The sequence below is a fragment of the Otolemur garnettii genome, unplaced genomic scaffold, assembly GCF_000181295.1.
Source record: "Otolemur garnettii isolate 467f Iridium unplaced genomic scaffold, OtoGar3 scaffold00151, whole genome shotgun sequence".
NCBI lineage: Eukaryota > Metazoa > Chordata > Mammalia > Primates > Galagidae > Otolemur > Otolemur garnettii.
In genome coordinates this window covers 1,833,841-1,848,512 of record NW_003852546.1, presented here as the reverse complement: position 1 = coordinate 1,848,512, position 14,672 = coordinate 1,833,841, and the positions used below count along the sequence as shown (strand labels likewise).

The following is a 14,672-nucleotide window of genomic DNA, read 5'->3' as shown; positions in this document are numbered from 1 at the left end:
AGGTGGATTGCTTGAGCTCATGAGTTTGAGACCAACCTGAGCAAAAGCAAGATCCTATCTCTTACTAAACATAGAAAAAATTGAGGCAGAAGGATCACTTGAGCCCAAGAGTTGGAGGTTGCTATGAGCTATGTGGCACTCTACTGAGGGCAACAACTTAAGACTCTTGTCTCAAAAAATAAAAAGTGTAGGGTGCTGGCCCCATATGCCAGAGTTAGTGGGTTCAAACCCAGTCCCAGCCAAAAACTACAAACACACACACACACACACACATATATAATATATATACATTATATTTTTGTTTTTCAGTGGCGTGCATTTTAATTCTCAGGCCATAGCTCCTACCATTGAGCAGATTGATCAGTCTTTTGGTGCAACACATCCTGGAGGTAAGCCAAATCTATCTGATTCCTCTGGTCATCCATGACAGCCCATAGCAATAAACTTGGACAATGGCACATCCCACCCTTCTCCCTAAAGTCAGGACCCCATAGGATTGTGGGGTTGGTACTTGCTTGTCTTCCTCATTTTCACCCTACCAGGTCAGCTCAGAAATAAGACCTAAGGAAGATGTTGGCAGTCATTATCCCATGCCAGACTGGTTTATGTTAGTGACTTCAGATGCCAGTCAACCATGTCATTTTCTTCTCCCCCACCCCCACAGTGTACAACTCTGCTGAGCAGCTCTTCCACCTCAACTTCAGAGGACTGTCTTTCTCTTTTCAGTTAGACTCGTGGACTGAGGCTCCCAAGTACGAGGTTAGCCCTTCTTGTTCCCTGGTGTTTGTTGCTCAGGGCTCATGTGGTGTGAGTGAACAGACAGTGCTGTGGGAGTAGGGCGGGGGACTCTTTAGGGGGCAAGAAAGAGCAGAGTGTGGGGGGTTGACAGAGGAAGAACATGGCCTAGGCTGGCATCCCTAGGAAGAGGAGTGAGGTCGGGCTCACTTTTCAGGGATAAATCCAGCCATGCCTTACTTTCAAGCTCTTAATCACTGCAATTTTCTCAGTGGCCTAGAATTTGGAGATTTCATCCTCTGGATTTTCAGTTGTTTTCAGCGAACATTTCATTCATACTTAGGCTATACCATCCTTAGGGTTGTGAAAATGATAGCTTTTGTAAGGCTTATATTTTATTAAGCAAGCATTTCAGCATTTTTTTCCTGATGAAGAAAAGAAAAACCACCAGAATTAAAGGTGAACTTGCATGGTTATGGGGAATTTATTGACCCAGAGCCAGGTTTGACTATGTGCTTTGACCTGACCAGTTCTTGAAAACCATGAGTGTCAGGGAGGAGCAGAGCCAAAGTCCCATGACCTGCAGTGTGCCCTTAATACAACTCCCATCCTGTACTTGCAGCCCAATTTTGCCCATGGCCTGGCTTCTCTCCAGATACCCCATGGAGCTACTGTAAAACGAATGTATATCTACAGCGGAAACAGCCTACAGGATACCAAGTAAGTGTTAGGAGCATGAGTTTTAGGCTAAGGCCATGGCTTCCTGGGAGGGAGGACCAAGCCTCTGCTCATTCTGTACCTTCCTCCAGGGCTCCCCTGATGCCCTTGAGCTGTTTCCTGGGCAATGTATATGCTGAGAGTGTAGATGTTCTTCGAGATGGAACTGGACCTGCAGGTTTACGACTTCGCCTACTTGCTGCAGGTCAGTGACTGGCTTTGAAGTGGGTGGGTTCCCCATTACATCCATGTTAAAATGTAAAATCCCGTTTGCTTAGAAGTATGTCTTAGTCATTTAGGCTGCTATAAGAAAATACCATAAACTGAGTGACTTCTAAACAACAAAAATTTATTTCTTATAGTTCTGGAGACTGGGAAGTCCAAGATTGAGCAGATTCAGTATCTTGTGAGGGCCCACTGTCTGGTTCACAGACTTCTTGTGTCCTTATATGTTAGAAGGGGCTAGCTAGCTCTCTGGTGTCTGTATTAGAAAGACACTTAATTCCAGGGTGACACCTGTGGCTCAAAGTGGTAGGGCACCAGCCCCACCCAGAGGTGGCAGGTTCAAACCCAGCCCCCCGGCCAAAAACTGCAAATAAATAAATAAATAATAAAAAGACACTAATTCCAATCTTGAGGTCTCTGCCCTTGTAGGTATAACCTGGCAATCGCCTCCCAAAGGGCCCCCACCTCCTAATACCATCACCTTGAGGGTTAGGATTTCAACATGAATTTTAGGAGAACATGAGTACTCAGTCCATTGCCAGATAGTTGGTAGAAAACAACAATGCAGATATTTATGGTTAAAGCTTTGTTTAATTGATTTTGTCAAGGGTCAGGGCACAATCTCATTGTTATCAAATCTTAGTAAGCAACAGTAGCACAGCTTCTGTCAGTATACAGGCAGGTCAGCTATGTTCAGTGTAGCTTTGCTGCAGTTTCTAGGTTGTTTCCTAGAGATACATCCTGTGAACCACACTCAGTGTTACCTGCTCTCACCTTTTCTACCTTTAATGCCAAGTTCTCAGAATAGGTAGCAGAAGAAACTTGTTGAATTGTGGTTTGGCCACACTTTGCCAAGAGGTTCGCTGACTTGTGAACAACAACAACAACAAAAGAAGAGTTCCACCTTTGTAGCTGGTCTCTTCAGGACCCATGCCTCATTTTGTGACTTTCTCATATCTGGCTACTATCAGCTGCTTTGGGCCTTGGATCATGCTTAATAGAACTGGGGTCTTCAGTGTGAAGTTTGACCCACTAAAGAGACTCAACAGAAGGGCCATGCCTTCTTGGAGCTCATAGTCTAACCAGCACTTTTTTTTATAAATTAGGGTCTTGCATTAGTCTCTGAGGCATTGGTTCCTAACTGTTAAGAATCCGACACATATGGCTTGGTGCCTGTAGCTCAGCGGCTACAGGTGCCAGCCATATACACCAGAGCTGGCGGGTTCAAATCCAGCCTGGGTCTGCCAAAGAACAATGACAACTACAACCAAAAATAGCTGGGCATTGTGGCGGGCACCTGTAATCCCAGCTACTTGTGAGGCTGAGGCAAGAGAATCACTTGGACCCAGAGTTTGAGGTTGCTGTGAGCTGTGACTGCACAGCACTCTACAGAGGACGACATAGTGAGACTCTGTCTCAAAGAAAAAAAAAGGCTTGGCACCTGTGGCTCAAGCAACTAAGGCGCCAGCCACATACACCTGAGCTGAATCTAGCCTAGGCCCACCAAATAACAATGACAGCTACAACCAAAAAATAGCTGGGCATTGTGGCGGGCTCCTGTATGTAGTCCCAGCTACTTGGGAGGCTGAGGCAAGAGAATCACGTAAGCCCAGGAGTTGGAGGTTGCTGTGAGCTGTGATGCCACAGCACCCTACCCAGGGCAACAGCTTGAGGCTCTGTCTCAAAAAAAAAGAATCTGGTACATACATTCTGAGCTCACGCCCTTGAATAACTGGATAGTTTACAACCTCAAGGTTAGAAATTTCTTAAAATGTATGGTTTTTAAGCCAAAGTAGAACAACAACTATTTAAAGGATTATTGTACTTGAACTATAGTTTTTGAGAGAATTGAGATGTGGCATCAAGGCGAAGTGATTTTTAGAATCTGCTTTTTCAGGATGATTGCTGCTTGAAACAGCAAGGTAGTCAAAGATCAGGGCCATTAGCCGGTCATGGTGGCACACAACTGTACTGTAGTCCCATCTACACTTGGGAGCCTGAGGCAGGAGGATCACTTGAACTCAGAGGAGTTTGAGGTTACTGTGAGCTATGATGACACCACTGTACTCTAGCCTGGGGAACAGAGTAAGACCCTCCAGTCAGGAGGAGGGAGGGTATTTTGTGGGACCTCACCTAATGTGAATAATGCAATGGTACATTTTAAAATTATTAAGAGGGCAGCACCTGTGGCTCAAAGGAGTAGGGTGCCAGCCCCATATACAGGAAGTGGCGGGTTCAAACCCAGCTCCCGCCAAAAACTGCAAAAAAATAAATAAAATTATTAAGAAAAGAGTATGACTTGGTGCCTGTATTTCAGTGGCTAGTGCGCCAGCCACATACACCAGAGCTGGCAGGGTCAAATCCAGCCCCAGCCTGTCAAACAACAATGATAATGACAACAAAAAAATAGGCAGGTGTTGTGGTGGGCACCTCTAGCTCCTGCTACTTGGGAGGCTGAGGCAAGAGAATCGCTTAAGCCTAAGAGTTTAAGGTTGCTGTAAGCTATGATGCCACAGGACTCTACCCAGGGTGACAGCTTGAGACTCTGTCTCAAAAAAAAAAAAGAAAAGAAAAGAGTATAATTGTCTTACCACAACAGATAAGTAAGCAAAGTATAGATGTGTTAGTTCGACGTAAGCATTTTACATTGTACTTCAGATCAGTATACTGTACTCCATAAATGTATCAATGTACACAGTTATGATTTAATAAAGAAAAAAAAGACTGTCTCAAAAAACAGGATTGAGGCCCTTAATCACAGCACGAACCCCTTGAGTGTGAGGCTCTCAGCCAATTCTGGCTGCCCCCCGCCCCCGCCCCCACAGCACGCTCCCAACAGTCAGACCTCTCACTGCTTACACTGTCAGTGGAAAAGACTCTTTCTGTTAAGTCAGGGCCTTACAGAATTATTGTCCAATTCAGTCCTCATTGAGTTTTGTTTGACAAGCATAGAGTCTCAACTGACCTATTTCTTATATCTATTTCCTTGTGTGTCTATCTGTAATGATGCTTCTGATGTAGGAAGTCAGGTCAGCTGTCTTGGTCCCCACAATAATTTATAGGAAGACATACTCCAGGGAATCACAAACTAAAGTAGTCCCCTAAAACTGTAGATAATTCTACTTGGGTAGGCTTTAAGCCAAGCAGCCTGGAGACAAATGAGAAGACTCACCTGTAAAGGCTCCCTTCCCTCCAGGCCTATCTGGACATTCACAGGTATGTGGTAGCCTAGAGAAATACCAAGATACTTTGGGCCCTCAGTTCAGCTCGATAGTATTTTTGGTAGGTTCCATAGGTCACCCAAGCTTGTCTAAGCTAGAAGATTTTATGAACAGAGGTTAATGAAGATCATGCTTTTCCCAGGATCTAGGTAACTTATACATAGCCTTTATTTGTCACTCACTGTATTTTCAGAGGATGGAGATTTTGGGGTTAGTTGAAGAGCTCAGTACCTAGTCACTTCAGATTTTGGTTCTTTGAAGCTTCTGAATAGAGCAAATGGATTGTTATACATGAAAGAGCTTTGATAACTGTAAAAGCTTGTGCCAAGTAAGGTGATGTCATTGTTTGTCATGACCCCAGGAACTGTGGTGCTCCTCTGATCCTTGGCTTCCTTTTTTGTTTTGGGCATAATACCTTATCTCCTCATTCACAGAATAAGGAAATTCTACTGTTGGTGTGTCTCAGTGTTCCCACAGCCACTTCTACATTTGTGTGTGTATTTGTGTCATTAACTGGAACCATTTCTGAAATGTATTATGGAGAGTCAGGGTTTAAAGATTCTTCCCAGGGGGTTCCTGTGGCTCAGTGGTTAGGGCACTGGCTACATGCTCCAGGGCTGGTGGGTTTAAACCTGGCCCGGGCCCGCTAAACAAACAAACAAAAAATAGCTAGGCATTGTGTTGGGCGCCTATAGTCCCAACTACTAGGGAGGCTAAGGCAAGAGAATCCCTTGAGTCCAAGAATTTGAGGTTGCTGTGAGCTGTGACACCACTGCACTGTACCAAGGGTGACAAAATGAGACTCTGTCTCAATAAAAAAATAAATAAATAATAGATTCTGGATGACACCTGTAGCTCAGCGACTAGGGCACCAGCCACATACATCAGGGCTAGCAAGTTTGAACCCAGCCCGGGCCTGCCAGACAGCAATAACTACAACTACAACAACAACAACAAAAATAGCCAGGTGTTGTGGTGGGTACCTATAGTCCCAGCTACTTGGGAGGGTAAGGCAAGAGAATCACTTAAGTCTAAGAGTTGGAGGTTGCTGTGAGCTGTGACAGCACTCTATCAAAGCCAACATAGTGAGACTCTGTCTCAAAAAAAAAAAAAAAAGATTCTTCCCAGAGAATAAACCTGGCGAGTCAGAAGGTATTTTTATTCCTACACTTACCTGGTTTGCCTCTTTTGAGTGATAGTGGTTCTTATCTGGGTTTGAAGCCTCTGTCAGGTGTTTGTGTAGAATTAGGGAGTGACTGACTTATGGGTGTTTCACTCTTGACTTTCATAGTACAGTCTTGTGGGTTTGGTCTCCATTTGGGGATTACCTATTGAAAAGTATTCTTTTTTTTTGGAGACAGAGCCTCAAGCTGTCCCCCTGGGTACAGTGCTATGGCTTCACAGCAACCTCCAACTCCTGAGCTCAAGCGAGTCTCCTGCCTCAGCCTCCCAAGTACCTGGGACCACAGGCACCCGCCACAACGCCCGGCTATTTTTTGGTTATAGTCATTATTGTTGTTTGGCGGGTCCAGGCTGGATTCAAACCCGCCACCTTAGGTGTATGTGGCTAGCGCCTTAGCCGCTTGAGCCACAGGCGCTGAGCCTTGAAAAGTATTCTTAACACAAATCCTCTTATCTTGTCATTATGCACTTTCATAACACCTGCTCCTGCTACTAGTCTTACCATAGTTATATAACGATTTGATTAGGGTTTTCTCTATCATACCATAAACTTCTTTGATGGAATGTATGGACAGAAACTGTACTGTTTTGTTTCCTCAACCTCTAGCAGTGTCTGTAGCCTATGGTAGGCAATAAGGAAATGATTGGCAAATGAATGATATGTCACTTTGGGGGCACTGAATAAGTGTTGAGTAGATAGTGATCTCTTGTAGAGTCTTAAGCCCTGGTGACCTGGTATTTCCACTTGCATATAGTCTTGCCCCTCAGCCAGATCTAATAAAGTAGCACATAGCCATTGCTTCTTTGGGGTCCTCAGAGGTCCAGGGTTTCTGGTCTTATCCACAACCTGACAGCCTCTCCCCTCATTCTCTGCAGGTTGCGGACCTGGCCTTTTAGCAGATGCCAAGATGCGGGTATTTGAACGTTCAGTGTATTTTGGTGATTCCTGCCAAGATGTTCTTAGCATGCTTGGCTCTCCACACAAGGTCTTCTATAAATCAGAAGACAAGGTAGGGGAAGTGTACTTTACAGAGTAAATAGGCAATCTCACCCCTTCCTCTTTTTTTTTCAATCAACCCTAATTAAATATTGAGTAAATAGAAGCTGTTTGCTACTTTCCTGAAGAACTCACTGTATATTTGCTGAGAATAGAGATTCTCGTTCTACTTACAGCTGATGATGAAATAAATTAAAAACTTTTCTTACCCCTGTTGATTAAATTACCCTGATTCTTTCTCTGTCCATAGTGGCTGCCCTTTCTTGGAGACCAGGGCCTAGTCCATAGTTAGTTGCAGTTGGCCCCCTCTCCTCCTAGATTGATCAGCACCAACAGCTAGGACTCCCCACAGTCACAGTATTGCTTACTCAACAGTTTAATTTTACACACACAATTTGTACATCTTTAATCAAGGACTGTATTAAGGGGTTAGGTTTTAAGTAACACTTGAGGAGGCTGAGATGGGAATATCACTTAAGGCCAGGAATTCAAGCAGCCCGGACAACCAGTGAGATCCCATCTATAAAAAATAGAAAACTTAGCCAGGTGTGGTGATGTGTACCTAGTCCCAAGTTACTTAAGAGGCTGAGGCAGGAGGATCACTTTTCCTTGGGATTTTGAAGTTGCATTGAGCTATGCCCACACCACCATTCTTGAGCCGGGGGGATGGCGGAGAGCTAGATTTTAAATTATGGTTATTTTTTCCCTACAGATGAAAATTCATTCTCCTTCCCCTCATAAGCAAGTTCCGTCCAAGTGCAATGACTACTTTTTTAACTACTTCACTCTTGGAGTGGTAAGTTGTGATTCCTTAGGGAAGTATTTCAGTTCATTGGCGTGGGTAGTCCACCTTTGTACACCTTTGTGTACACATGCAGCTATATCCATGCCTAGGCTCCAGGGAACCTAGTCCCAGCTGACTTGCCCACTTTTGTTTTACATAGCCTCTGGTACCCCAGAGTAAATCTTTTCTGCCACCATAATTACTAAGAAATGCCAGGTTTCTTGATACATGTTGACTTTTCTGAGGGAAACATGCTTCATAAATGGAGGCTATGGAAATCTGTAGGTTAAGCTATTTAGGGAACTTCCCATTTATACAGCATAGGACCCTCTTCTGGAGTCAGAATAGTCTGAAAGGCTCAAAGACAGGGGGGATATGTTTATATACTTGAGATGACCCCCCCAGAGTCATTACTGCAGCCCTATGCTTAGGACCTAGTGGTGGCCAGAGCTGGTAGCCACCATTGATGCTGACAGTCCAGCTGGTGGGTAGGATGCACATAAGAGTAAACTGTGTAAACAGTGTGCCAGCAGGAGATATGTCAGAGGGCAAGGCTGGCCTGCGCCATGGGTCTTCTAACCTTGAGCCTTCTAGGATCCAAGGTCCTAAGGCAGCAAAGGGTAGATTCAAGAGAAGGAGAAAAGGGAAATAGTGTACCTATATGGGAAAGACCAAACATGATTAAGGGTTAGTGGGAGAACAGCTATGGGACTATAAACTCTTAAGGATAGGATGGTGGCCAGAAGGAATGGTGCTTTTGCAGCTATACCACTGAATTCAAGAGCCAGTGATGATAAGTGGCAGGAAAAAGAGAGATAATGGACCAACCTTAAAAGGACTTTATTGGCTGTTGGTAGGAGGGTAGAGTCAGAGGTGACCCTGCAGTCACAGGCCTAAGCAGCTGATAAGATACAAAGCTGAAAAGGGCATGCAGAGGGGTAGGAAGATGCTCAATTCATGGCATCAAGTTCACATAGGTCAAGTTGAACCTGCAGTTCCAAGGGTTGCTGACTCAATGCAAAAACAGAAGCCAGAAGGGTCTGGCAGGCCATGGCATTCAAAATAGGTCCCTTGATCTCCTCAAGTCAGGTGACCCCTGGTAGCCTTTCAGCCAAAATTTGCTTTCAGTTAGATTTTTTTATAGGTACCATTGGCAGGAAAGATCTCCCTTACATGCAGCTATTGCCCCTATGCCTACCAGGTCTACAGATGGTCAGGTCCCCCATTACTGAATCTCCAGTTAAAGCTGCTTGGCCTTAGCTATCCTTTTGACTGTTGTTTAGGAGAAAGCTGATGCCCGCAGACATCTCCATTGTGGAGTGGGTGTCTCCAGGTTGGGCATGGCATTGGAAAAACCTGCCCTGCCTTGGTAACATTCCCTACTTGAGTAACCTCCTTTTCTATCCTAGGACATACTCTTTGATGCAAATACACACAAAGTAAAGAAGTTTGTTCTACACACCAATTACCCTGGGCATTACAATTTCAACATGTGAGTATACCTACCTGCCTCTCTGTGAAGTAAGTTTCGGACTAAAAAACAAGAAAGCTTGTGGCTTTGGGTGTTCATTAATTTATCTACAATTCTTGCTGTTTTCTTCGGAAGTGAACATTTACCGAGTGTTTGCTGTGTTCCTTGCACAGTGTCCAGTGCCTTACATTTCTCCATTTGGACCCATATTATAAATAGGAAAATCAGTTCAACAAGCTTGATGTCTTATTTAAGGTATTAGGCTCTTTAGGGCCCATGAGTTTGGGCACCCCTTTCTGTTCAACTTCAGAGCCTAAATCCCCAGTGAATGTTGTGTCAGGGGCTCAGAGCCAAGACTTTGGGAAGATGTATTTGGTTCTGTTTTTCCTGGGGTGCAGGGTTGGGATGCAGGAGTGGTCAGGCCTCCTAGAAGGACCAGCATTTAACCATCTGCCTTCTCTCCAGTTACCATCGCTGTGAGTTCAAGATCCCACTAGCCATAAAGAAAGGTGAGTGGAGAGGTAAATGCCTTAAAGGTAAGGATGGAGTCTTAGAGTCAGTTTCCCACTGTAAGAAGGGGGAAAGATCCAAGCAGAGAAGGAAGTAATGGTTAGGTATATGGAGCTTCTGCCCATGGCCTCAGCTCCTTATTCTGAAGACTGCATTGTCCTTAGTCCAGAGTCTCCTATAGGCCCTAGCATTTTTCTATGACTGTGGGATTGCTGGCCTCTGAAGGGGACATTTCCTCTCCACAGATTATCATCCGGGTGTCTTTAGCCCATTCTTGGTGCCTACTACCCACTGTTAGTTGGTGTAACTCACACCTGACTGGCTTTCTGTCACCCTCCACCTATCCTCTTCCACCCTGGATCTCCAAAAAAGCCTGGCTGTTCTCCTTACATACTCCAACCCCAGTGCAAAAGGTGGCCAGGTCTGGGTCCTGCCTAGGGTGGGGGGCACAAGTGGGCTGGACCAACTACCAACCTGCCCCCTGTGTTTTATTTTTAGAAAACACAGATGGACAGACAGAAACATGCACAACCTACAGCAAGGTATGTTCCTATTTTCCTACTTGACACAGCCTGAGATCAAGGTGGGCATTAGCCTGCCAGCACTCTGGGGCCATGTCTACTGGCCATGTTTAGGCCCCTGCTAGTTCCTTTTTCTCCCTATCCCTTTTGCAGTGGGACAACATTCAAGAGCTCCTGGGCCACCCTGTAGAGAAGCCTGTTGTCCTACACAGGTGAGTGAGAGGTTGTTGTCTCTCTTTACTCCACCCTGTTCCTCACAGCCCAGAAGGCCCAGAAAAGCCTAGCACAGTGGGCATTTCTTAGAAATTATAGAAGTTAGAAGTTTCTGGTGTTGCCACAAACATACTTCCTGCATATTAGAACTGGGCCAACTGTTCTGCATGTTACTTATAATGGAGAGGATGCTCTTAAAGATAGTTCCCTTCTTCTCACCCTTTCTCCAGGTATGGGGGCCTCCTTACCCTTAGTTATTCAGAAAAGGAGGTGGTCTTGGCTGGCTGTTCTGGGCTCTTCTTTTCCCATCAAAGCTATTGCCTGTTGTAGTCCATAGCCCCATTACTGGTTGCCATGCTACCTGAGGCATTTTCTTTTTTTTTTTTTTTTGAAGTAATAATTACCTTATAACTTATTATAAATGACATCCAGGCACATACCTTAGAATAAAGCAATGGGCTTAAATTTCATTACTATTTTTTACCAACAGGTGACATTTTAAATTCTTCAGTGCCCTGCCTCTTATCATCTCCATTGCTCTGGTCCTTGGAAAACACAGCATTTCTGTCACTATGTATTAGTTTTCATTTTTAAGAAATTTATTGCAATGGAATTGTATGGGTGAGGCATTCTCTTACTTGAAGGGACCTTCCTGACTTCTGGACCACTCCAATCCAGAGTCCCAGTGATTTTCTGTATCGTATTGGTCATTGTGGGATTCTGAGTTGAGTGAGGCCATCCCTATCTCTGGGACCTTAAGGGTCTGTGTAAGAGACAGGCATGACACACATTAGTCATATAGCCCACATCCTGAAAGGAACTAGATCTCTTGCTTGGCCTTGGCCTCGGCCTCTGTCTGCTCCTCTAATTCTGGCTTTTCTGGCCCAGGTCCTCCTCCCCAAACAACACCAACCCTTTTGGCTCCACCTTCTGCTTTGGTCTTCAGCGGATGATCTTTGAGGTAAGCTCTGGAGACCCTAGAAATAAGTTGCTAAGGGATTAGTGGACATGGCAGGGACAGGCAAGTGATTGAGGGAAATTGGGACTGCCATGCTGATTAATTCTTTCCCAGCAACTGTTGGCTGAATACCTGGCCTGAGGGTTCAAGAGTGATGATGGGGAAATCTTAGGTTATGGAGCCAAAGCAATGGTCTATATCCAGCAAGATGAGAGTCACAGGGATCTCAAGTTTATATCTTGAAACATGGGTAAAGCACGGAAGAGAACCACAGGACAAGAGGGGCCTAGCCCAGGGTGTTGGGAACCTACAAGTACCATGCAGACAGATATACTGTGAGTGAGTGGCCCTGAAGGCCCTTCTGATTTGGAAGAACAGACTTGCCCCTATTTTCCCTCTGAATGGCATACCTTCAGTGGGTGCTTGGTGCCAGGACTGGACTGAGGAGTGTGGTAAAAGTTGTATGTATCTGGCTCGGCGCCTGTGGCTCAAGTGGCTAAGGCGCCAGCCACATGCACCTAAGGTGGCGGGTTCAAATCCCCAGCCCGGGCCCGCCAAACAACAATGATGGCTGCAACCAAAAAATGGCCAGGCGTTGTGGCGGGCGCCTGTAGTCCCAGCTACTTGGGAGGCTGAGGCAGGAGACTCGCTTGAGCCCAGGAGTTGGAGGTTGCTGTGAGTGTGATGCCATGGCACTCTACCCAGAGGGGGATAGCTTGAGGCTCCATCTCAAAAAAAAAAAAGAAAAAAAAGTTGTATGTATCCCATGAGAAATAGGCAGGTCCTCAGACAAGGTGGCCCCTAGTATGACTGGGAAAGGAAGCTCAGCCCTTGTGTGTAGTTTTGTTGCACACACAACCTCCAGCCCCTGTGCATAGGATCTGGCCTACATCCCTCTACTGGCCCCTGTCCTCTTCTTACACCAGGTTATGCAGAACAACCACATTGCCTCAGTGACCCTGTATGGCCCCCCCAGGCCTGGTGCCCACCTGAGAACAGCGGAGCTCCCCTAGGGACATCACCACCCATGCCCCTCTACCCCATGAAACTGCATTGCATCCTGCTCAGCAGGCCTCTGTGTGCCAGCCTGTGGATCTTCTTGGACACCTTGCCAGTGTTGAAAAGCTGTTGTGATGTTCTAAAGCAGGCCTCAGGCTGGGTGCTCTGCTGTGGAATGAGGGGCCCAGATATTCCTCTGTCCATCAGCCTGCTGGTGCCAGCAGGGGACACAGACTGCAAAGAGAAGCACAAACTTTGAGCCTTGATACTTGGATGCAAAAGCTCTCAACAGACATGTAAGGAGGCAGGACATGTCAACCCTTGTTCCACATATGTTGGGAAAACTTGGGGCTCTCTCTGTGGCTGAGGACACAGGGACCCAGAATGAGGACAAGGTCCTGCCTTTGTCATACATTGCCATGTGACCCTTAAGGCAAGCAGGTAGCGTGTCTGTAATACTTGGTTGCAACATTTGCACTACATCCACTTTAGTTACTTGATGAGCTGGCTGTGGCCAAAGTGGCCCTTATTTCTTTCTTGCACGTGCTCCCTGCCAGGCCCAGTAGGCACAGCCAACTGGTTGAAACATAGCTTTCTACCATCCAGGTACTTACCCAGGCCTGATTCCCAACCCTCTTGGAGCCAGCTTTCAAGGTCACCAGTGTCCCTGCTTAGCCCCAACCTGGCTGCATGTTTCCATCCTGTTTGCCTCTTTTATTTAATGCCAAAGTTTTAGCCAAAGACATCTTCCTTTTATTGTGTTACAGCATTCTGTTCTGAACTGTGGCTGCTCCCTGCCCCAACCCTGGGCACTGTCCCCTGGCTGGGCCCATTCATGGCTCAAGGCCTCTGGGGGCTCAAGGAAGGCTGGGCTGCTCAGTCTCTTCATGGGTCATGCTAATGGAACGTAGCATATAAATGCTTTAAAAAATATTAGTCCTTTTGAAAAGAATTGAGAAGAGAAATGGATAATTTTATCCCACTTTTAATATTTTGGTCTAGCAACTTGTGATATATAGATGACAATTTTGTGAGTTTTTCAAATGTGTGTACAGATTTTTGTAAATATGACTCTTTTGTAATTAACTTATGTACAGCCTCATCCTGTATAGTTTAATGATGAATGTGCAGGGGACCTGCCTTGGGCTCTTTGGCCTATAGCCAGGCTTGTGTGACTTTCTGACTGACTTATTATGTCTTCCCATGTGAACTGACCTGGCCAGAGATCCCCACACATCCTGTTGTTGGGGGCAGCCAGGAATGTTTCCATTCTCCTGCAGAGGGGGAACCTTCCTTATTCCCCACATCCCTTCTCCAATAAAGCACCTGTGCTCTCAGCAATGGCCCCCACATGCTGTTGCTGAGATGTTTGTACTAAAAATAAGTGTGTTGGTTTTTGGAGGAAGGGAGTTGTTGAAGAATAAAGGGAAATTAGTAATGGAGGGTTAGTGGAGGGGAAATTAGTAGTGAAGGTGTTCCTTGGGTCCTCTGAAGGGGATGGTACAGCCTCCAGTAAGAGATTGGCATAGTTGTGAGGGTGTCCCTGTACATGGTTCTGTCCTCCTGAGCCCAGGAGAGGTTAACTCCAGGAAAGCAGGCTTCAAAGGGACAAGATCTAAAGACCTGGGCAGGACTGGGAATCTAATTTTAGAGAAGCAGGTGGGAAGCAAAACATCTACTTTCAGATTGAGCTGTGGCAGAAAATCTGCCAGCTCAATCAAAGCTAGAGCCATGCCTCCCCTTCATACCTCCCTGTGAGGCCTGGCTTTGTGGAGTCCTTCATGTAACTGGTCATTTTAGGGGCTCTAAACCAGGGAGTGTGGTAGGATTCCATGAGCCCCTAGCACCCACCAAAACACACACATTTGCTACTAGGAGAACTAAACATGTCCACCATCCTGGAGCCTGTTGGACAAGAGAAGGTCCTCCCCACCTCACTTCTGGCTATTTCAAAGGATCACCATTATACTGGTTCCAGCAGGCTGGGCCTACAGGAGGCAAGCTCAGTCTCCACTCCCTGGGATCTTGTGGAGGCAGAGACCAGGAGATCTGGGGGAAGAACCGCGTACAATGCAGTAAACCACCTGGGAACTCCCTGCAAAGTCCCTCCCACTCCATCTTCAGTTTCTCTCTCTCTCT

General features: G+C 45.9%; 1 protein-coding gene across 2 annotated transcripts in view; it reads left to right on the top strand.

The window, feature by feature from the left end:
- The window catches only part of CUNH16orf70 (chromosome unknown C16orf70 homolog), a 31,883-nt gene extending 17,969 nt beyond the window's left edge, over nt 1–13,914 (top strand). For both annotated transcript variants that reach the window (XM_003799410.3, XM_023518925.1), the window contains 12 exons: nt 310–389; nt 665–759; nt 1,358–1,455; nt 1,545–1,657; nt 6,957–7,090; nt 7,790–7,873; nt 9,271–9,353; nt 9,798–9,841; nt 10,341–10,384; nt 10,517–10,575; nt 11,465–11,537; nt 12,461–13,914. In XM_003799410.3, the coding sequence (XP_003799458.1) occupies nt 310–389; nt 665–759; nt 1,358–1,455; nt 1,545–1,657; nt 6,957–7,090; nt 7,790–7,873; nt 9,271–9,353; nt 9,798–9,841; nt 10,341–10,384; nt 10,517–10,575; nt 11,465–11,537; nt 12,461–12,547 (994 nt within the window). In that variant the 3' untranslated portion in view covers nt 12,548–13,914. The remainder of the gene's footprint in view (nt 1–309; nt 390–664; nt 760–1,357; nt 1,456–1,544; nt 1,658–6,956; nt 7,091–7,789; nt 7,874–9,270; nt 9,354–9,797; nt 9,842–10,340; nt 10,385–10,516; nt 10,576–11,464; nt 11,538–12,460) is intronic.
- The last annotated feature ends 758 nt before the right edge of the window (nt 13,915–14,672 follow it).